Here is a 23,385-nt window from a genome sequence, read left to right on the forward strand (position 1 = left end):
TTGTAGCAAAAGTTATACATTTATTAATAAGAAAAATTTTTACAGATGGAATTTATGTGTCGGTGTTACCCACCTTAACCACATATTTATGATTTAAATCGAAGGCTAGAGCAGAGAACCTGCGTGCAGTAGGAATGTACGTATGTCGTCGGAATATAGTCGGTCTTATTGAATCTTATGTACGCACTTATACGTTATGTAAAATGTTACGACAGTACCCAATGAAGAACTAATTCATAGTCGAGGTAGGATTCATGGAGGCAATGTTGAAATGCCGAGGACGCAATGTTGAAATTCTTAACTATGATGGAGTAGCGATTAATTGAGAAAACCAAAGACACCGAGAAGGGAGCTTCTTTAATTACGTATTAAATTCAAAATTACTGGTGGGATCTAATTATTTTTGGAAGCTACCAAAGAAAGAATCTGTTTGTGGGTGAGAAATTAGGTTTCATATTACTAAGAAATAACGGAAAAATTTGTATCAAAATTTGAGTAGGTTTGTTCATTGTTTGTTTTCATATCCTTGCAGAAAACAATGGGATTTTGAGTGAGTATTTGGCAAATCTTAATAAAGAAATTCTCCGCGGTTATCGGAATATCATTAAAGTGGCGAGATAATGGCAATGTCAAATTTGTTGATGTCGCAAATTTTGCGTATTAGAACTCACTTGGTTGTGTGCTATTCAGTTCACTTTTTCAATTTGTAACGCAGGTCTAACTTAAATTACTCTGCTCAGCATAAAAATGTTCGTCTTTTACCGAATCGTAGAAATATATTTGATTTCATGTGCTTTAGATGAATTTCATTCGGATGGGGATAAAATAGTGGCACACGAAAGGGCAGCCGCGTTAGCCTGGGTAATTGTGGATACGGATATCATCAAACATGAAGAAAAGCCAATTTTAGCTTGTCATAATATCGGAGCGCTATTTGGCCGACTGTGTTATCCGAATATATACCTCGTTTCCTTTCTTATAGAGGAAGAATTAATTTACCGAAGTTCTTAATGGACTTACGTGTTTACGGTTTGAATTCAATGTATGATAAGATTATAATAAAATTTAAATGATAACCGTCAAACCTTTTAAAAACCATGCCAATCTATGAAATAATAGTTCCGATTCATTTTTTATTATTTATTTGCGTTTATTTCGCATTCGACAGTGTTTCCATCTGCTCCTCACACGAAACATTCTCAAGTTTCCGAGGCTATCATCCTCTCTCTCGTATCGCAACGTTGCCTTTTACTAATGGTTGAAGCACGAATTATCTTCTTTCTCTCTCCGTCTCTCCTCGCCCAGCAATATGTTCGCGGCCCTGCGGCCACGGCATGTGCATCAAGCCCAACACCTGCCTGTGCGAGGGGGGGTCGCTCACCTCGTACTCCTGCCCGCCCTCGGGGGGGCAGAGTCACCACCAAGCTCGCGACCACGTCCGAGGAGGGGACGAGCACCGGGGGAACGGCGGCGACCACAGGATGAACGGGGAGCACCACCACAGGGGCAGCAACGGCGGCATGCACCACAGGATCAACGGGGCAGACCATCGGGGCAACGGAGATCACCGAGGTGGTGAGGATTAAAGTTGCCTCCTCCATAGTTTTTTCTTTCAGAAGAGTGTTCTCCTTCGGACGCATGGAAGACCCTCCGGGGCCGTTCATATATTAGGTTCCTACGGCACACCTTTTTCCTTTTCTGGCGTCCCTTATGTCACGTTTCATCGTATTTTTCACACCCCTCCCCCCGCTTGAGGTCTCGTCACATTTGTCCCTTAAAGGGCTGTCCATTAATTATATAACGCAATTTTTCGTGTTTTTTTACCCACTCTCTCCCTTTCCCCAAAAATAACACCTGGACCGACTCCTTAAATTACGTAACGCTCGATTTTTGCTCATTGACAGAATGGCCCTGCGGTCCATCAATATGGGGTAATGTGCCGAATAGCCTCAACGAGAGGATTAAATCGCACATTGCAACGTCCGATATTTTTTCTACGACTAGATTACGTCAGTTTAATTTCCTCTGGCCAATGCGCGATTGGTTTTCAACCGGGGATTATACATCATAGCGGATCGCTGACTGCCCTGAAGACCACACCCCCAACTTAATCTTCTTATTCGACGTACGAACGGACGGATTTTCGGATTCAGCGATCAGTATATTATGCAACAAATATGATTTTAGCCTTGTGTTATATCACATTGCTAAGTGCTACTCCATTGTAAGACAAAATAACTCCATCGCATCTCTTCTTTCACATATTCGTTATTAAACTCTTTAAAATGTCAGAAGATTTAAAAAAAAATTAATATCATCAGCTGTGGAGCCCATCGGTCCATGCACACCTCCACAAAAGAAAATTATTTTTTAATGGTATTTGTTGTTTTTTATCGGTAATATTTGTTGTTTTTTATCGGTAATATTTAGTTGGGGATTAGTCTTTCTGTAACCCTCGTTCATCCCTTATGCCACATTTTGGAAAAGTCATTTCTTCCTCTTAGGGTGTAATGCAATACATGGATAGTCCCTAGATGAACTTTTCTCTTGGGCGGAATTGCGGACTCATATTTCTTAATTCTACCTTGTTGTGACTCTGTCCACGTATTGAGTTAATTTGGCTTGGGAATAGGTCGAAGGAAAGACGCGAGAACACATTCAAATCAAGAAGATTTTTATCCGGCTGGTTAAATGAGTATGAGAATATCTGAATAATCTGATCGAAGAGAGAAAACTCTTTCAAGATTTGAGACTCCTATCTATAGGAGACTCCTATCGGCTATCCCTCAAATTAGTGACTGCGACAAAGGTTTGTAGATCATGTGACTCCTTGCGAAATACATACTTTTAACACTTAATCGTATATCTATGAAAGATGATTCAATCAGTCATGTATCAAATGTTACTGACACGTTACCTTTGCTCATTGTTTTTGTATAATATACCAAATCTTCTTATATTCTTCTATCAATTTTCTTTTATATCGGTTAGATGTTATTATTTAATCTGAAAGAGTGAATTTCATCTCATTTCACTGAAAATAAAGCGGGTTAAAGTTTAGAAGAATTAAAGTATTCATTTCCTACGTTGCCATGCATTCACATGGACCAACTGTAGGAACTTGTGAACAATGACGAATATCGGAAGTATGCATGCCATTTATATTTCCTTAAAAAAAACAAAAACAGGTGGAAGTGAAACTTCTATTCTTGATAAAAAAGTTATCACTTAATGGGAAATCCCATAATACCAGAATAGTGCTATTTTAGTTCGAATGATACATCTAGAATCCATGAGAAAACAGTCTTATCCCAACGGTTCTTTTGTCAACATTTACGTTGAATGTGGTAGATAATTGAAAAAAACGACGTAATGTATCATTACTATTAGCTTCAACAAGTACATCAAGTTTTCTTTTCTTGTGATTATTATAGATAACCGTTGCTTCAGATTTATATTTTTAAGGCATAGTAAATTTGGGTATTTTTTCGATAAGAAGGCCCACTTAATTCCAGTAGTTTTAAGATTTTCGTCTCGTTTCGACCCGTATGTGAAATTCTGTTTCGAATTAGCAAGGTTTAGAAATGGGCAAGGATTGAGTTGATGGGAAATGAATTTTTCTTGTCCATATGTTAACTAGTTTAGGATATATGGTAATGAAAATGGCTGCATATAAAATAACTAAGGAAGATGATCAAATTAGTTTGCTAACAGAACCAAATCCAACTGAATCATGAATCCAACGGTGTTTGGGAGATCGGGTAAATGAACATATCCTCCTGTTTATCTGAAGAGTCTACACAGTGTGAAAGATTATACCATCTCGAAAAATAGAAACCTATCTGATATTTATAATGTTTCGTTGCCATTTAAAGAGGATGCATCTTCCTATTTGATTGCGAAAACTTTTTTCGAATAGAAAAGAAACTTAAATATCTATCTTCGCTAAATCTCAGCTATAATGAAGTCATGCAAGACTTCCTAAATGAAAATTTCGCGTCTATGGTGTAGGAAGGAGAAAATAATTCATGAGGGTATTATATTTTCATGTTCCTTCATCTTCTTTCTTGTTCCGTTAGTACTCCCTTGAGGATGGTATTTGGTACCAGCGCTGGGACCAAGAAATTGTCAAACCATATTTTATATTCCGGTCCTAAATTGGAACCAAATGTGTACAATTTTGCAAAATCTTCAACTATTTCTGGTGGATCTGGCCGCAAGATTTTTTCGCATATCTATTTGAGTGCGAAGGATAGGAAATTTCTGCAATATTTGACTTTTCTTTCCTGATGACATTTTACATATTTACCAATTGAATACTCAGACTTTTAGATAAGTAAAATTTTGACCCCTTTTGGCTTTATGCACCATGCATCAGTAGGCTAAAAACAAATCTAAGAATGCCGCTCTTCTATTACACTGGCATCTGTCGAGTCTTTTGTTGTGGCCTTCGAAATGCAGAATCATCAGAGTAACAGCAGCCCTAATTATTAATCCTGTTGGTTTGGTATCTTCGGTATTGCAGCATTCTAAATATTTATTCATGAGTGGAAGCTCCGTATTGAGTGTAATGTAATTCCTCCAATTCACATTTTGGTGTAGTCAAACTTTCAAAAAAATACTTTGAAAACCTCATTAAATTCTGGAAGCCTCAGATTTGAAAGGAAACTTCCTCTGGCGTTTTGGAATTAGCGGGGGCGTCGGAGAAAGATATGGGTCTGTTAGCACGACTGCGCCCGAGGGTACCATAATGTGTATAAAATCTAAGGTTTACGTCCCCAACATTATGTGATAATTCCAAAATAGTTCCCTCTTTGCCTCAAATTAAATCATCCTTATTTCCGCATTATGCTTACGCTATCATTTCGAATTCAAGAGCGCCTAGCGAAAATTATAAAAATCTCTACGCTGGAGTGAAATTATATATGACGTGCTTGATATAAAATAAATGCATTGTAATAAACTGTGTTACAATATTCTAAAATAAACATGGTATTATGTTAAGTAACGTCATTAGTATGTACAAGAAAAGTATGGAGGGAAATTATTTGAAGCAACTGGGATGGCAATGTTGAAATATAGTATTCAAAATGAATGAATTAAGACAATTGAAATATGAAAACGATTTTTAAAATGGCCCCAAACCAAAATTGGATTCCAAACCTTTGAATGTTAAGTGTTGACGCTGATTTAGTTGCTAAATTAGCTTAGACGTTGAGACTCTTGGGACGTGGAAGCGTAGCTGGTCCGTCTACTAACAGTTCGTCCGGATTAAAATCCGGATGACTGTGCATACTTAACTTTACGCAATCTATGCTATTTTTCGGGGAATGTTTAGCGGAACAAATCTTCCTGGAAAGTCGTAGATGGCCTTCGGGGAAGGAAATGCCTTCCCTAACTCCCATGTGTGAATTTCGCGGGCCTTAGGACTTATTAAAACGAGGTGATCACTTCCCTCACACATCAAACCAACTTTCTAGTTGATTTCTTTGGTGGCGGCAGACCCGTAAATGAACTTATTTTGGTCCCCTAACTGTGCAATTTTATGTAACTGATTTTTCTTGCCCTGTTTTGTTTAACTGCTGTTGTATTATTTTCCCTGTCTCATTTATTTTTACAATGTAGACAGCTGACTAGGGTTTAAACGTAGTAAATAAATGGTGGTAAATCTTACTATCATGAAGTCTGGAAACTGTATATATATGCTAATATATACATATATATATATATATATATATATATATATATATATATATATATATATATTGTATAGTGTAAATATGTGTGTGTGCTGTAGGATCCAATATCTCAAATTCAAATTGTATCTATATTTAATATTAATGGCCGATATTATATAGGCGTTTTTCCAAATTTACCGCACGGACGCTGTCACACTTATTAACTTTTTTGTATAGTAGATTTAAGTGAAAGGATGACCATGTTCCGTATGCAAGTAATATATTATGAGCAAATGCTGAGCCTCGGGGGGTGGCCACACTAATTAATTGGAGCATGCTGCCGGGAAGAATTTGACGGTGCCGAAATATTTGCAGAGTGAAAAATATCCTCCATTGCGAAACATTAAGGGGCTTTGATAATTACAGTACATGGTACTCAGGTACCTTGAATACTATTTATCAATGAAACAGAGTCGCTACAATATTGGCCAAGTTCTATTTTATCATTTCAAAGGAAATAATTCTCAAATATTAAACAATGATAAGAAATAGTGACATCACACATGGAAGCAATCACTGTTTACGAATTGATATGCAATACACTTTTATCGGAACCACATTTTGTGAACCAGGTATTCTGGAAATAACCACAGCCAGGTTTGGTGAAACTTTTGGTCACACCACGACGTAGTCTAGTGGGAGACGAAAGAGCCAAGCTTCCTTATTTATTATCTCTTCGTTTTTCTGCCAGAGATGTCATTTTATTACTGTCCAATTAACAGATAGGTTTAAACAAAAGTTGAGTTAACAAAATGAGGTTTTATAACGAATTTATCTCAAATTAAAGAGGCCACCGAGAATCTTTGCTCTCTCTTTTCGGCCCTCATGCCCCCATGATGACATATAGTATTAAACTAATGCCACTCCATAATTCTTAAAAGATTACTCATAATTTATACTATGTTTTGTAAACTTTGGAAAAGTTTAAATGATCAGGAATCATTAATAAATTATTAGAAATTTTAATGAAATGGCTTAATTGATAAATAAATATGCGTGTTTCACGAACTTGTCGAGGAATAACATAAAGAAACCAGCGTTTAACATTCCCCCTGAACATATTATCAAGGCTTGCATTGATCTGAGGTGGATCCATAAAATTTTCTGGTAATTTTTAAGTTCAATGAATTACGAAAATTAAATTAATTTTCAATAAATGCGTCAATGATTCAATTACTGATAGAAAATTCACTTTTATGTGTATTTATGGACAAGTACGATAGTTGTCTACGAGAAAAATTGCTTATCGTTCAAAGCGGTTATCGTAAGTAATTGTAGTTTATATTTTTCGAGTATCTCTTTATCAAATGATGTATCCACAAGTGACACTGTGCATAGACTTAATAGCAGGAAATATGCAGCATATTTAATTTTAGCAATTTCTTGGAAGGCACTAATGAGTAGGTCCTATTTTTCCGGGTAGAACTACTGTCAGATTTGTACATGTCAGCATGTCTAAGTATTTCCATTCCATGTCAAGTCATTTTTCTTCCATTTCCTAAGTCTGAGAACACGCACCCCAATTGGAGACATACTCTATTGTCGCTGATTCACTCTTGCACTCATTGTCAGCCGTGGTTGATGACCTCCACGCTTTGCCCACGAATGCTTTGTTGAATACATCGGGCCACTTCCCTAGTTGTTCTTGCGTCTCATGTTCCGCCGTATCGCTAACCTATCAATAAACCCAAACGGCTTAACCGCAACGGCCGATTCGAATGTCTAGGTGGTTTCTTGAGGTCGTATAGTGTGGTTAGCGGCCGCTTCATTAACTTGGGAACCCTATGAATGTCAATTAATAACAGCGTAAATTAAACTGAGTGTTGGGCATTAATTATCGCTTTTGTGGCTTGTGTGTGGAAATATTTTGAAGTACGATAAAATATCATCAGATAAATAGCCTCGAAAGACAAGTGTAAAAGATTATTTCTGGCAAAATAACGTATAAAATGAACCAAAAGGACATTATTTCATCTAACAAAACATAAAGCATGCATCTAACATACAATTTTTTGACCACAGAATTTAGTACTGTTAAAGATAAATATGTTGTCCAATTAATGAATATATTGTTTAACTGAAAATGGGATCGGACTGGAATAATTGCTATTATAATGACTTTCCACCCGGAAAGTCTGGGTACAAATTTCGGCGGTGGCAGAAGTTTCCACAGATATCCTGATCTCAATTCGGGTGTCATGTGGAGAGCACTACGAGTGGAGTACGCTGTTCGTCGTATGGGATGCTAAACTGTGGATTCATTGGCGCTAATTGGTTAGAGAAGGCCGACACCTGGTTTCTCTCCACCCTTTCCCCACTCCCTAAAAATTCTACCTCTAACAATTTGCCCACCTCTCCCTAATGGTGCAAATAAACTCAGCTGTAAGTCGTACTAAGAAGCCGCCTAAGCTCTCAAATTGATTATATGTATTTGATATTTATAAAAGCTATTTTAGGAAATATAAGGTAGTTTATTTGAATTTAAAGGAGCGTAATGTATATGAGCGAAAAACTGATTACATTGCACATTTCCGCAAGGTGTATGATATAAAGTCATTGGAGATTCTGGAAGATCCTTTTGGCGAACGATTTTGTGCTTTTCAACCCCTAATCATAAAAACCTTTGTTTGCTGTTAGCCAAACTGAACATTTTTCAACTTTACACGTTTTCCGCTGACTTACTACTGTCATATCAATGAAACTTGTACCACATATATAGTACATATCATGTTAACAATTATTGTTATTGTTATTATACCAGTTAAGGTAGGTTTTTTATGAATGCAGAATATACAACGGTACAAAGATATCTTTCTTTGCCTCTTATAACAAAATACAACCTGAATTCCGGCAGTAATCAACCTTTCTTCAATTCCGCATACTTACTTCCTCACTTCATTTCCAGCAACATGCCTACGCTATTTCTACCTATTCCTCGCTTGCCTAACCCTTGTTCTCCCTTCAATCACAGTCTTCACCATCCCATCGCATATCAAAACGCTCTGAATACATATTTTCTGTCTCCTTTGGATTACTCCCAAAAAATCTCCCTTCCTATGCAATTCCTAGAACCTCATTTGCTTTTTTCTCTGTCCATTTAACCTTTTTCATTGTTCTGTACACTCACATTTCCAAATCTTCCAATCTATGCCTATACTCTTGTTTTTCAGCGACCATATTTCCGCGCCGTGCAAAATCACGTTCCATATCAAAGTTTTAACGAGCCTTTTCTTAACATCCTCACTCAACGCCCTTGCCATTAAGCCCTTCGTCCTTGACAAAGCTTCTTTGCCTCGTGCAATTCTTCTTTTTCTTATGCCCCTTTCACTTAGGCCATTTGTTCCAAAATACCATTGAGATTATAACTTTTATTTCAATATTTAACTTATCCCAACATTACACCATGAGAAAAATTTATGTGCAATAATTTATGTGATTATAAGATTTTATGAACACTCATTCAAGCAGCCCTAGTGAGTAATTAATTATGTGTGAGTATGTGTGTGCGTGTGAATATGTATACTCTATATTCATTCACATATAAATAGATATAAGGATAAGGGAAAGGGATTGGAACACTTATACGAACACAGAACTTTATGCCGATTACAAGCTTCTTTGACCGGGACTTGAACCACGGATCTTTCGACTTGCTCTTAAGCTTTATGTATATGTGTGTGCGTATATATATATATATATATATATATATATATATATATTTATTTATTTATTTATTTATACTTATTAGAAGTATATGTCAAATTCATAAGGAATGCTCGCAGTTATTGGTAAAATTAAATTCAAATTATTATTAGGCTATATAATCGTAAGGAACTACGAATAATTTCCCGGTTAATACAATCGAAATATCTTACGATTTGTAACAAGCACATCATATAAACAGAATTTTTCATAAATCCTTCAATTTTTCTTTAAAAATGCGGATGGAATTTTTAATCGGTATTACGGTACATTTATCAAACTTTAATATTTACGTGAAAATATTCTGATACAAATGGTCTGGTACAACTTCTAAAATTTAATGGATATTTATAAATAATGGTTTGAACCAATACTGATTGCAGAATGACTTAGTAAGCTTATAAGCTGTGCTATCCTTGTATGATATTATTTAGATGATACCATATTGATTTTCTTAAGGCGTGGTTAACGGAGCACACCTTTGAGCGTTTCTCAAACGAATTATTATGCGCGATGCAATTAATATTGCTTTCTCGTTAAATTAGCGCTTATAGACTTGCCAGCGTTTCATATAAATTTATTAGCGTTGGTCGTACTAAAACAGGTTTAATAAATGTCCACATGCTTGTGATGCCGGGAAGAGTTCTTGGATTAAACTAGCAATTTTCTCACTCAGTCAGCCAACGTTCCTCCCTAGCTTTTCACTGGATTACCGCAGTGAAAAATCCTATCTTTCACTACATTCATCGCATTATTCCGGTAATTGTGCAGTTCTATTCACTTTTGGGCTTGAAGTCTCGAAGTACTTGTTGATGCCATTATTTTTGACACCTCTGAAGTAATATCTTAACCTTTATCTAATCTTTCGGAATCCTTGATGAGAACATATTATATGTTAATATGTATGTATTCTATATAGTGTACCTTCATTTTTTTTACCAATTTTTCGTTTAACTTTTGAAAAGAATTTTAAACGATGAAAAGCGTGTTATGCTACTACAGGTTTCTAACATTGACTACAAAAAAGCAAGCCGGAAGATTAGATTCTTAATGCTCTTAATGCTTGCCGAAAGATCCTTGCTCTTAATTATTTAGAATTTCCACCCAATATAGTATTTCGGAAGGTGATCTTTTTGAAATTGTCAACCTTAATCTTAAGAAAATTATCCTTTAAAGGTATCATGTACATTAGAGAAATTTTGGACCGTCCATAGCTACAATTTTGTTTTACCTGTAACATGAACATCCTCGTTGTTACCCTGAATAATTTCCTTCTTCGCGTCCTTGAATATTTTACTTTTTCTTCTTGCCGTCCGAAAATTCTATTCTATTCCTCCTCTTCGCCTCTTACCCAACATTCTATTTATCTATTGGCCTTCGATAACCTCTTGATTTCTCCTCCACCTAACTTTTCTGTTCTCATTGTGTTTTATTTGGTAACTACCTTTCTTACCCAATGCATTCAAAACTTTTTCCTTCCTCTCCATCTCTTTTCCGTTTTCTTAATATCAGCGAAGAACACAAAGGCATCCTCATTATATTGGATGCTCATTTATAATAATGCTCTCATTACTGAAATGCCGTTACATGTTCATCTCCGCTTTCTAAAGCCAAACTGATAATATCTGCAGTAGTTGTTCGCATTATTTAGTAATAATCCATTGAAGCTAATTAATACTCTTATACCGAACGATTCGATACTACAGTTCCTTGGTATACAGCCGAATTAGGAGGGCAGTCAAATGAAAACCGAACACCCGCTACAACTTTATCATATAGTTAGTTTTTCTACGTCTTATTTCTATCTACCTATTACCTCCTCCATTTCCAATAATAATATTAATTTCAGTGTCATATCTCACATGATTGGCATAGTTTTTTTCATTGCCTTTCCATGAAAGTTCTTTTACCTTTTTATGCAAAGCTTCTACATGTATGATTCCCTTTGAAATTACCCATGTTCTCGCTGTGCTCTTTCGACGTAACCTTATACCTATGAGTTGGCAGCATTGTTTTAGTAGCGCCTTACGTGTATTTGGAACTCGTCCATACTGTTGTGAGTAACAGAAGGTAATCTTGTGAACGAGTCCGGGATCATTTTCGACGCGACACTACTTCCGAACTTGTAGAAGAAGTCAGCAGCCCGAAAGGAGTAAAAGAATGAAGGACCTTGGACCGCCCTAGGTGACTCAACCTGAGAAGATGCGCAGACCGTTGTTAACATTGATAAGCAGTGAAGTGCGCGGCACAATGATATCCGTTCATCTCAATGGTGTCGCGTACGATGAGCTTTGCCAGGTTTTCCAGGAATTGTGTGGTGTTTTTGTTCAATTTTTGTCGGTTAACGATTTGACCCGATACAGGGTTTCCGCACAGCTTGTTCAATTCTGAAGTTAGGACCTTCTGTGCTGAGTATCAAATGTTCGGTGTGTATTCAAGGTAAAGTTTACCAAACGCGTAATGGAACCTCTCCCTTATTTTTGAATTCGAGTATTCCTCGGCCACTCGTTGGATGAAAATGTTTCTGTAATGTATCTCCACATATGTTTCAAACATGCTTTGCCATTTTATGCCCTGCCTTAATGTGACCCTAAGTACTTCACGTAAGCCGTGTAAACTTGTCCATTACGCTGAGCCATCGTTGTAAGTAGGAGTGGATTTATTTGACCAGAAATGCATTACTGCGTACTTTTTTCAGTCTCGAACGGAGACCCTACTTCTGCAAAGTAGTGCCAATCACAAATACTAAGTAATCTGCTAGTAATAGCCTCACAGTGATGTTTCATTTCTTATATCACGGTGGAGGGCCGTGGGAAATTGTATGTCATTGATGGTTATTTCCCTATAATCAGGTATTATTGAACGAAATGAGTAAAATGGAGGATAACCACATTTAAGTAAATCAGGCCGATCCCTCTCCCGGACAGGCTGCTTTTATAGAATCAAATTCTATCATCATAATTATATCTTTTTGTATGCATTCAAAGAGAAAATCCCGAACTAAAGTAACTACTTTTCCATTAATTGCACCTTATTGAATTTTGATTATCATAATATGTGGTGCATGATCTGAACTTTTTTGAAGTGAAAATTAGCCTTTACTTCTTTGTTGATTCCTTCGATTTAAACATTCGTGAATTAATTGCGTAGAATACTTTTCGCCTTCTACGTAAACCTTTTGTTTTCCTATCCTTTTGGAAAGAGTTGGGTATTTTGAAAAAACTTAAACTAACTAGGAATCGTATGATGTTAGCTATTGCTCAATGTTTTTAAATGATATTTATGCTAATTATATATTTCGTAGCAAGTTCGCAGATGATTATGCAGACGTAGATCAGGTATCATGGAAACCCATACCCAGATTCAAAATATACTGGATGAATTACTGTGCCAATTAAACAAATAGAAACTATATAGAAACTATTCAACGATGAGTGATAATATTTTCTATTATTATAATATACCGTACGAAAATTAATGTTTTTGGATTGTTGTTAGTTTGATATGTAATGTGTGTGATGCAAGTTTCGATGATTTGTATTGCGTCAGTGGTAGCCTTTGCAAGTTGTTACATGCTCAGTTCGTCTATGCCTGCGTATGAGGATGAAAAACGCTTTTTACGATTTTTTTTCCTCCAATCGGAAAACTGAATAAAATCTCATGGGGCTAAATCTAGACTGTAGAGAGGATGGCGAACATGATTTTCGCGAGATGATCGCGAATTTCGCGGAACCCATCGCGCACAAACGTGTCTCATTGTTTTTGTTACCAACATGAGGGTGGCACCCAATGAAGTGTTCAGTGTTTATAATATTACTGTTAACGTCATTCCACGATCTTCTCTCGCAGTGGAAGTAGTGGTGTTAGTGGATTGGACTTTCTTCTTTCCTACCATGGCTCGAGCACCGTTTGTACAAATATCAATACAATTCTCCCAACCTATCTCTTGATTTATTAAAGTTATCATTAATACAGTGAAATATATCCTTTCCAGTAATTTGTCCATGTAAATATCGACACATGAGTAATTCTTTGATTTTTCTACTGAGCCACATTGTCTCTGAAAAAATTCTTTATAATCACTATGCATCGTTTGAAGTGGCTGTGGAGTTTTGTTTGAGCAAAAAAACTGTTTGCGAGTATATTACGCCATAAAGCACGCATTGCATCAGCAGCATCCAAATGGCCAATGCAGGTAAATCCCAAGTTGAAATATCTTTCATCTTACTTCCGTTTTGATCCGTTTATAGAAGGCACTTGTTCTTAATATTAGATTTTGAAGATACCACGGGTTTCCGATCATTTTCTTCTTCGATGATAGACGTATTGGACGTATCAGTAGAACTACTTGGCCTTCATTTATTCAAAGTTTCAGTTATTAACCAAAAATCCATGGGTATTTTTTAAATGATATTTAAAGTTTATAATATGAACAAACTTATCAAAAAAATTTCAGTTCAAAGACAACCAAAATTTTAGGTAAAACCGCACGGACTAATGAAATTTCCCGCTAACCGTTTCTTCTCGAATATATACACTGATGCCGAAGACTGTCTTTTGATGAAGAGTGGAGGGGAGCTGTGATTTCATTTTTAAGACATTTCCAAACATACAAAGATGGAATGTGCTCTTCATTTCTACTAAATTATTCAAGATTAGATTTGTGCTTGTTATGTTATTATTTCCACCAACAGCCTAGGGTGAGCAGCTTTGAGTTACAAAAGTAACTTATAACTGTTGTTGGTGGAAACGCGCGAGTGGTTGGTGCGAAGACCCATGCATTGGTAGTGGGAACAAGCATTATTTACACGGCACCACTTTTGCTTGAAATACCCATACACGCGTACACATACATGAAGCATGAAATTTAAAATTACTTTTCATTCATTGTCTGGAATAGGTAGTGGCAGACCTTTAAGTCTATTGCAGTGTAGAAAGTCTTTCCTAATTGTCGCGGAACTCCTCAAGTTCAGTGGAACACCAGTGTTCCGCGGTATACAGTTTGGGAACCTTTATCTATCCCTTCGAAATCATAAAAAAATCTAATAAGGATCAACGTGCGTCGGCAGAAAGTACAGTGACGGCAAACGATTTTTTTTGTATCTTTTTGCGTTCTGGAAGACTAAAAGCGTACGTAAAAAATCATGCAAAGCATTGCGAACTATCAGAAAATGAAATGTTATCGGATGTTAAATGTCACAGCTTACACTATTGATGGGTGACCGGGCACCTGTTGCACCGCGTACTCATGCCCGGTAAGGCTTGCCGGGCGTGATGCTGATGCACCTCAATTCTATTTCTCGGTCTAACCGCCATTTTCACGGCTTTCATTAGTAAATTCGTGATTAGACATAATTACCTGTTTTCTTCTAGTAACATTTCCAATCACTTCCTCGAGTTGCTCTTACACAAAGTATTTACTTCTTCCTCCTGTGATTGCTTTTCGAGACATACGTTTGAATGGATTAGATTTTGATTTGTATCATTGATAATGTAATTTATCGTTCACACTTTGTGTATTTATTACCCTCCATCTAATTTTCTGTTTCCTATTCAAGCGTCTTCATGTTAACTATCTTTCTGCTGCTGTAAATAAGTATTCTCTAGCTGTCGCTATTGTAGATTGCTGCTGTGCAAGGGTTGATATCTGTAGACATCACTATTCATTATTCTTTTGATTGTATCCATCATAATTTTATGGTAAGTTATAATGGCGAGATTATTAGAGAAGGGTTACCTTCTAGTAGTTACTTCAGCAGTGTTTCGAATGTTACAATACCACGCCACAGAGTTCGCCACCGTCGTCGTTCAAATTTCCTGATCCCATACTGTTGAACTCACTCTTTAAGACTTTTCTCCTGGTGGAACCTCGACCTATCTGTTATGTGTGATCCTATCATTAGGTATGAACCTGTTTTTGGAAACGTAGAAAATCTACTTAATCTAACTAGGTGGTTGTTTTTGGCGGTCTCTGATCATCTTTAGCCATCTTCACCCATAATTTCTGAGTACTTCCTCCCAATTTTATATCTTATTTTTCCTTCATAATTCTTTTCTTCAGATTTTTCATGCTTTTTAGCGCTTATTTCCTCTCAAAGTCTTCTCTCTTCCTTCTTATCACCCTCCTACCCAACAGTCTTCCCTCTTACACGGCCTTCAGCATCCCACACCTCTCAATGACTTCTCCAAGAGCATAGTTGATTATTAGCAATGGGCATTGAAATACCCGTGAAGATGAGATTGGCAATGGTTGCGAGAAATTGGACGCGCATTCGCGGAAGCTCTCGGGAGCACGCACCAATAATTTTCAAAGCCACGGAAACCGCTATTTAAGTTATAGTTTCATGAAGAAGATTCATTTCTTTTGACAAAGTGTTTGGAGAAAATTTTTTGATGACTTTGAGATTAATTATTCTTCATTTACATGTATTTATTTGATGCATATTTGCCTTTGATATCATTTCAAAAATATTTTTTTCTCGGTGATGTTGTAGTTATTTATATATATAAGTAAACAATCAATGCGTAACGACATGTATAGTTTCAATTTGTTGTTATAATCGTTTTAATGCAATGGATGAAATACATTACCAATATTTCCATGAGAAATATTCGTTAGTAATATTTGCATTCGTACTATTCACGGGTTCTTCACGCCTGCAAAGGAGTTTACCGCCCTCAAATTGATACGAGATCAATAATGTCCCATTATTTTTTACTCATTGCAAAATGTAAGGCCGGAATTTATTGGAAACTTCTTGTGCATAATTTACGATATGATATTCCAACTCCATTTTACGCCTTTCACATGTTATTTATGCCATTGCTATACGAAACACTCTCCGCTTTCACGAAAATGCCCGTGCTTCCCCCGAGTAGGGCATAGCATTTCTTTCCCCTCATCTTTCCCTTCCATGAAAACAATGGGTCCCCTCAATCAGTCACGGTGCTTTCGCTCTCCGAGGCGAATCGGGATGCGCTTTCGATTGTTCCATCCCGAGCCGCGCCCTCTTGTCGCCGCCACCAGTGTGTACTTACCGAGCGGCGAGTCAGAGAAGCAAGGGGATGCGTTAAAAGGGTGTGCCTACGTTTCTATCCCCTTCGGACTCACGAGGAGGAAGAGGGCCACCTCCGATGGTGCTCAGTTCGTCCGCTCGCCTTCTCTCCCAACCTTGCACGGAACACGAAAGTCTTGCGCGTGGAGAAACTTCGATCAAAATATTTACCGAGCCAATGCTATCTCCCTGTCGTGGGAGAAACCACCCTGTAGTTTTTTTTAGATATGCCTACGGATGATTTCAATCTCTATATGTCACGTGTTTTTGTACATGTTGGAATATTTTCCGTTTGTTATATTTCCTCACGCGGCAATGAGAGAAGTGAGTGTTCTGAGTGAAGAGTTTTCACCTGAGAGACACGCCGAAATACGATTGAGCGTTGTGGATTAAATCGAAGCTTCTGTGGATGTAGACTTTCGTGGTTTAATAGCGTAAGCTAGTCGATTGCCTACTTTACTAGTTTCAGTTCACCTGTCATTACCAATAAAAGAACTTGTTAAACATCAATTGTCTTTGAGTGCAGCGCATTAATTTAATCGAGAATTTGCCAGCTGTTGAGTCCCTTTCGATTTCTCTTCTTAAAATTATGTACCTCGCTCTTTGGCTATTCTTTGGTTCAAGTTTCATTCCGTATACTCTTAGCTTATCCCAGTTTTTCTTATCCTCTACGTCATGACGACCTCCTCTTGGTTTCATTTTGGCCAAACAATTATCTTTGCTGTAGCCATTAACTGCTTCCGTCCTCTTCTGATCGAATTTCCACATAAGATCGATTGTTGCCGTTTGTTTCCATACCTAACGTATCGAACTCGTGGTCTTTGGGATTAGCCATGATGTAATTCCTTCTTCATTAAGCGAAGTGGAGTAAAACATTCATTCTTCGCGCAAATCTGTGTTGGCGCTCCTTTATTGTCAGCCTTAAATGCGGCAGAAGCGTTGATATTAACAGTTTAACATGAAAGTGTATTTTGGAATTTTTCTAATTCTCGTAATGCCTTATTGTTCTGTTTGATCATTTGCTCTAGTCAATTCTTTTGATATTAGTCAAGAAGGGACATGAAAGTCATTAGGTTTGTAATATGACGGCGACCACATTTATGCAACCTCGTAAATACGGGTACCCAGTGATCCAGAATTTGATTCAAGGAAGTACCCTTAACTTTCACGTAAGGAATGCTCTGAAATATATGCATCTGGTGCATTTTATTACACATGCCATCTGTGGGATTCTACCGCGAGTAATTTCTATAGCCGTCCTTTCTCCGTAAAATAATTAAAATTGCATCCGCAATTAGCAGGTGAAGATATTTGCTGCCTAGAAGGTCATAATTTTTCCTTTATTGCAGGTAAGGAAAAGTTCTTGTAAATTAAACTGATCATCGAAAAAGAAAAATATTTCATTTAAACTATCCATATCCCCCGGTGTTGTCTAGAGCGATCAAAATTTAAAAAATATTTTTTGGAAAAATACGTGACGTAGATTTATGTATTGAAATATAGTGGTCATGTACGGTGACATAGATTTTCGGCATGATATTAGTTGAGTAAATGGTAACCGTCCTTTCCCCGTAAAATAATTAAAATTACATCCGCAATTAGCAGGTGAAGATATTTGCTGCCTAGAAGGTCATAATTTTTCCTTTATTGTATTTTGGAATTCCCTTGCGTCTTGGCGCATATTTCTCCGTTTTCCATCTTTTATTAGTCTTCCCAGTGAAGGTGAAATGCGTGTGGTCTGTAAAAGCCGTTCGGGCGGAGATTTCACTGCGCCTGGAATATTTCCAAGGAGAAGACGTAAGATTGGCAATTTAACTCCGGCTACGCTGAGGCAATGTCAAATGTTGTAACTTTCTACCGCGAGGTGTAATTCCAGTGGTGGTGTTTGACTTCTAATGCGAAGAATAGTCGAGGGTGCTCGTAGATCATCATGATGGACGCGGTAGTTTCATTGGACGTCGTTGCGTCATTATGCATGCATATGCCCTTAAGTCGGTTGTGTACTCGTTCAATAAATTCCTGTCTTCTTCTCATACCTGATTGTGAATTAGCACCGAGTAATTAGTAAATCGTTAATGAGGTTTGACAGCTTGGATTACTATTCTGAGGAAAAAAGGTACAGTGGCTAACCGCGGCATAAATTTTAATTTAATGGAATAAACTTATAAAATGAATGCCACCAAATTACGTTAGCGATCATTATATCCATTTGGAGAATATTTCATGCTATTCCAGGGGTACAACATGGATTCTTCCTACTCGCGTTTTCTTTATGGTTATTCGCGCAATGAATAAGTAAACAGTATCAACGTCTTTGATATATCAAAACAAAACTGCAGTGAAAAATCTTGTTATGGTTGGCGATAGTGATAATGTGAAACAAATACGCTTGATATCGCCCCAGTTCTCAGTCAATGTCTTCACTACCTCAGATCGATCTTTTTTATCGATATTTTTCCATATTTTTTTAGTTTGATTCTATTCAGGCGTTTATTTTCCACCGTTCCTTCCATTACGATCCTCAATAGTTAAGAGTAAGTGTTGTTTCTCGATGATTCCAACCTGTTTTTTACTAAATGTTATCCGTTTCTCCCACTTACTTACATTTTCCCCAACTCCTTGAGTTAATCATTTATTAATTGCCCCATTATCTGTAGCAAAAAAAAGAGAAAGAGATAGGAAACACAACTTTAAGTCGATATCCATTGGTCCTTGATAGATTTTAAGCATTCAATTTGTTGTATTTAAAATGTTCGATAGGCATTGCTAAATTTTATCTTTAGGGAACACTACAATTTTCCCCGCTCAATAGGCTGTCATATCCTTTCTCTGAGTGTATCGCTCCAATATTGTATTCATAGCATTTATTCAAACTTCATTTTCTTGAAGCTATAAATAATTTTTGAATGAGTTCAATATTCTCTAGTGAATTAAATACAAAGTCTGTTATTTATAGTAGCCACGCATTGGGGAGAATTGGGATATCATGGACACCTCGGGAATCAATAGAAGTCTTCCAAACTACAGGGAAACTTGGGAATACGGTTCAATTTTTTGACCAGTCGTGAATACAACATGTAGATTGGGAATTCACGATGTGAATATGTCCAATGTAGTTATGCGATCAGTTCACGCTTGGCTTAGCCCATCGGTCGTGGTAGCTCTTCCTAAGCCAATACTATAGTAGAGCCGATGACGGCGATACCAGTGGCATACGCAGCAAAGAATGGGGAAACACAACAAATATTTGATCATGTTCAGAAGGCTCAGGAAAAATCGTGAAAAAGACCGTATGTTCGTCGGAAACATTGGAGAAAAGTTGGGAATTGGAATCTAGAAAATGAGGGTCCGCCTTATCATATAAAAAGCTTGGGACGAGTTGATGTAATTCAAAAGTCTCCGGATTATTCGCTTAGACGTTTTGCGGAAGTTGAGTCGAAACTGACTTGTGGATTTAATACTCGTTTATTATTAAATTAACCCAAATAAGGCTATGCTACCAGAACACGCGTTTAATAGAAAGTTCTAAAAACTAATATCAATCGCGTGTAAAAGCTTGAGTCATCACCGTTAAATTTTATTTTTGTTCGAAGCTGGATAAAGCCAAAACACGAGATGGATATTATACCCAGTTTTTTAAAACTAATTTTTGTACTTGTACATTACTAGTTATTTATGAATAAAGGAAAAAACGGTGATATCCTGGTGAATTCCATCTCTTATTGCATTTTATCTCTCGTAATTCCACACACTTATTTGCATTAGTGATTTGACGTTAAGTGAGAGGGTAGACAGGGACAGTTATGGCAAGGTGAATCAACAACTTAAACAAGTCCAATTAAAGTTAATTTCCATTAAATATGGTTGAAGGCTCATTTTTAGTTTATAATCACTTTTAAATTAGACAACATTAATCGCAGAATTGTTTTTCTAACTAAAACTTTCTTGTTAGTTAAATTATTGGTTTCTTGTGGCAATCAATATAATTCTCTTCTGGCTGCCGTGAGGCCGTGCCATTTGACAGTAACTGGTTCTGTTTCAGATCTAATGATGTGACTCATAGTATATCTAACGGAATAATTCAATAGTTTATTTTTTCATCTTACTTCCAAAGCACGGTCAGTAAGGTATTCTCGAATTGTCATTCCGAATAGCGCCCTTGTTTGAATTAGTATTCCAGTTATGCCCCGTGAGTTTTGTATTTTTAACCATACTTAGTTCGTTCTTGCCGGACTGGCATGTATTCCACTGTTGTCCGATGAAAATTCGCTCTTCCAAGGACTTATTTTCCGACCCTTCTAGCAACTTCTTCCACGTCCGCAGCATTACTCGCTATCAACTTCCCTCGCTTTCTCATTCGCTGCATTCTTAAGCTCTTTCATCCGGGTACACCTCCCACACTGCGAGATACCGACGATACACATTAATTTTACAACCGTGACGGAGACGTAGAAATGGCTTTATTTAAGAGGAAACGAGGCTATTTAACACTCGTATGAGGGTTATTTTCCTGGAAAAGGACGAATGCCACTCTTAAAATGGGATTTTAGATGAAAGAAGCACTTCAAAGAGGCTTCAGTCTATTTTGTCATCGGGGTTAAAGCCGTGGATGGACTTCAAGTGGCGAAGCCGGTCAAATTATCTAAAACGGCAGTTTTAGCACTTAAGGGGGACGTTAATTTGTGGGAAAACAAAACCAGGGGTGCGAGACTAACACTAAATTTCAAAGATAGTTATGATAATTCAAATACAATTACGCATATAAATGAACTCCATAATTATACGCAAAAGTGAGTTTGAATTCTTTGAATTAAGACAAAATTATGAGAAGAGTAATCTCTTTGGTAGAATATTACTAATAATCCTGGATATGAGGTTGCAAAAGTTGACGACTGGTATCTCTATCGTTAAACGTGATGAAAAATAACTTCATTGCAGAGTTTCATTTGAATCTGTCACGTGTATAAAATCATAGCAGCCTTTCACGGCAAAACTAGCTATTTTTTCTTTGGGTAAAAATATTTTCATTAATCGATAAATTATTTTTATTATTAAAAAAACTGATCTGGGATGGCTCCAATGACGCAATCCAAGCGGGATGACATTTGGACAATGCGTCTTTATGGATTTAATTTTCAATGGAAATGTGTTGATGGAATTAAATGAACAACGTTATAAACATTATTCTCATTACATTACAAAGTGATATAAAGAGAGAAGCGGGTATTCTCTTCACTTCCATCTTTCTGCTGTCCCTAACCCGCTTTTGTCTCGTTGTCATCTGCTTTTTGCTATTTTCTTCCCTTTTCTTATCTCGCCAAATTGCACCGCAATCCGCCTCTCTTCGCGCCGCTAATTTGTGTTTATGCCCCGTCGAGGCGTGTTGTGAATAGAATCCTTAGCGGCCTCAGTGAGTGAGGGGGTGGTGAGGGATGTTTTTTAATGGGCCGCACAAACGGCATGGGCGGTCTTGGGAGGGCAGCGCTTATGGCTTCGGACGCCGGGGAAAGGAGCGCGGTCGTTGGAAGAATGTCGGCATTCACGGAAGAAGGATGTGGCAGTACGGGATGATTTGTTATTCGTATAACCCTCCCCTGTACTCAAAATTAATAGCGGCATCTTCTAATCCCTTAAGCCCTTGAGCTGAAAGTGCTCGCATTTTTGGCAAAAATAGAAACTTACGAAAAGTGAAGAGTCAGGCGTGATATTGTGGAATCGAGACATAATGAAAACTTCGTTGCAATTTTCCACAGTTAAAACTTTATTGCCGACCATGGTTTCGATACACTGTATCATCTTCAGGTCGAAGATACACTGTATCATCCACCTGAAGATGATACAGTGTATCGAAACCATGGTCGGCAATAAAGTTTTAACTGTGGAAAATTGCAACGAAGTTTTCATTAAATAGAAACTTGTTTGTTAGCAATCAGAATTTCTAAATAATTGTTGTAAATTTTAGTGTACTTGTCACTGATAGGTTGTTTTTTTGGTCCCTTCAATATGATGTACATTGTTCGGGGGTTTTGAACAAGTCATAACTATTAACGCCTTATTCTTCTGACTTTATTATTTCTATCCCTCTCATATGCGTACTGCCCAAAATACTTATTTTCTTCCCGTTTCCTGGCTGTATGACGTTCTCATTTTATGAAATTCAACTTCTGCCGCCTTTAAAATCTCCTTCCATTTTTCTATTTTTTTCAGATTTTCTTCACTAAATTACTCCATTCTCCAGCTTATCTAATGCTTATTTTTTTAGATCAATACAATTCTATTCCATTCTATCCATCATATTTATCCCATCATTACCGTAGAAGGATGTTAGAATCTTGTAATTATCTTCAATATTTCCCTTTAAAGACGAAATCCATCAATCACGCGATGCTACGTACAGTTTAAAAATATTATCGTTTCTTTATGTCTCTACTAAACTGCCCGATTATTTTCATTTTGTAAGCGCATATTTAGCTAGCCTTATTATCCTTTTTTATTAGCCCTGTTAGCCTTTAGTATTAATGAATGTTTTTTTTGTCTCTATAAAGACCCCACATATTCGTGTATTATTTTACCTTTTCTAGTTCATGCCATCTTACTTCGCTATTGAAATTATACTCACTAAATTTTGGGACCCGCGTTGCTGTATTTCATTTGTACTGAGTACCTTAGGAAGAAAGTCTAATTCATTTCGGCGAGTAGCCGTTGCACTCCTTCGTGAGGTTTTTGAGTGCCTCCACAGGGAAGCGGGGAGAGACATATTGAGTCTTGCTATTTTTTACTCGTTTAACGTACATTCTTGAGTTTTTATAGGTAATAACTCTTTATTTTAAAAGTTTGTTTAGCTGCTATTTTTGTCCTGAAGTTGTGACGAAAAGAGTCCGATTGCCCAA

The 23,385-nt window shown here is 37.1% G+C and overlaps 1 protein-coding gene across 1 annotated transcript in view; it reads left to right on the forward strand.

The window, feature by feature from the left end:
* Positions 1–1,499: 1,499 nt before the first annotated feature.
* LOC139695078 (fibrillin-2-like) overlaps positions 1,500–23,385 on the forward strand; it is a 104,059-nt gene continuing 82,173 nt past the window's right edge. Inside the window, exon 1 of the mRNA XM_071593702.1 lies at positions 1,500–1,575. Within this exon, the coding sequence (XP_071449803.1) occupies positions 1,521–1,575 (55 nt within the window). The 5' untranslated portion in view covers positions 1,500–1,520. The remainder of the gene's footprint in view (positions 1,576–23,385) is intronic.

This window comes from Hetaerina americana, unplaced genomic scaffold (genome assembly GCF_022747635.1).
Source record: "Hetaerina americana unplaced genomic scaffold, ioHetAmer1.1.p SCAF_6, whole genome shotgun sequence".
In the NCBI taxonomy this organism is placed as follows: domain Eukaryota; kingdom Metazoa; phylum Arthropoda; class Insecta; order Odonata; family Calopterygidae; genus Hetaerina; species Hetaerina americana.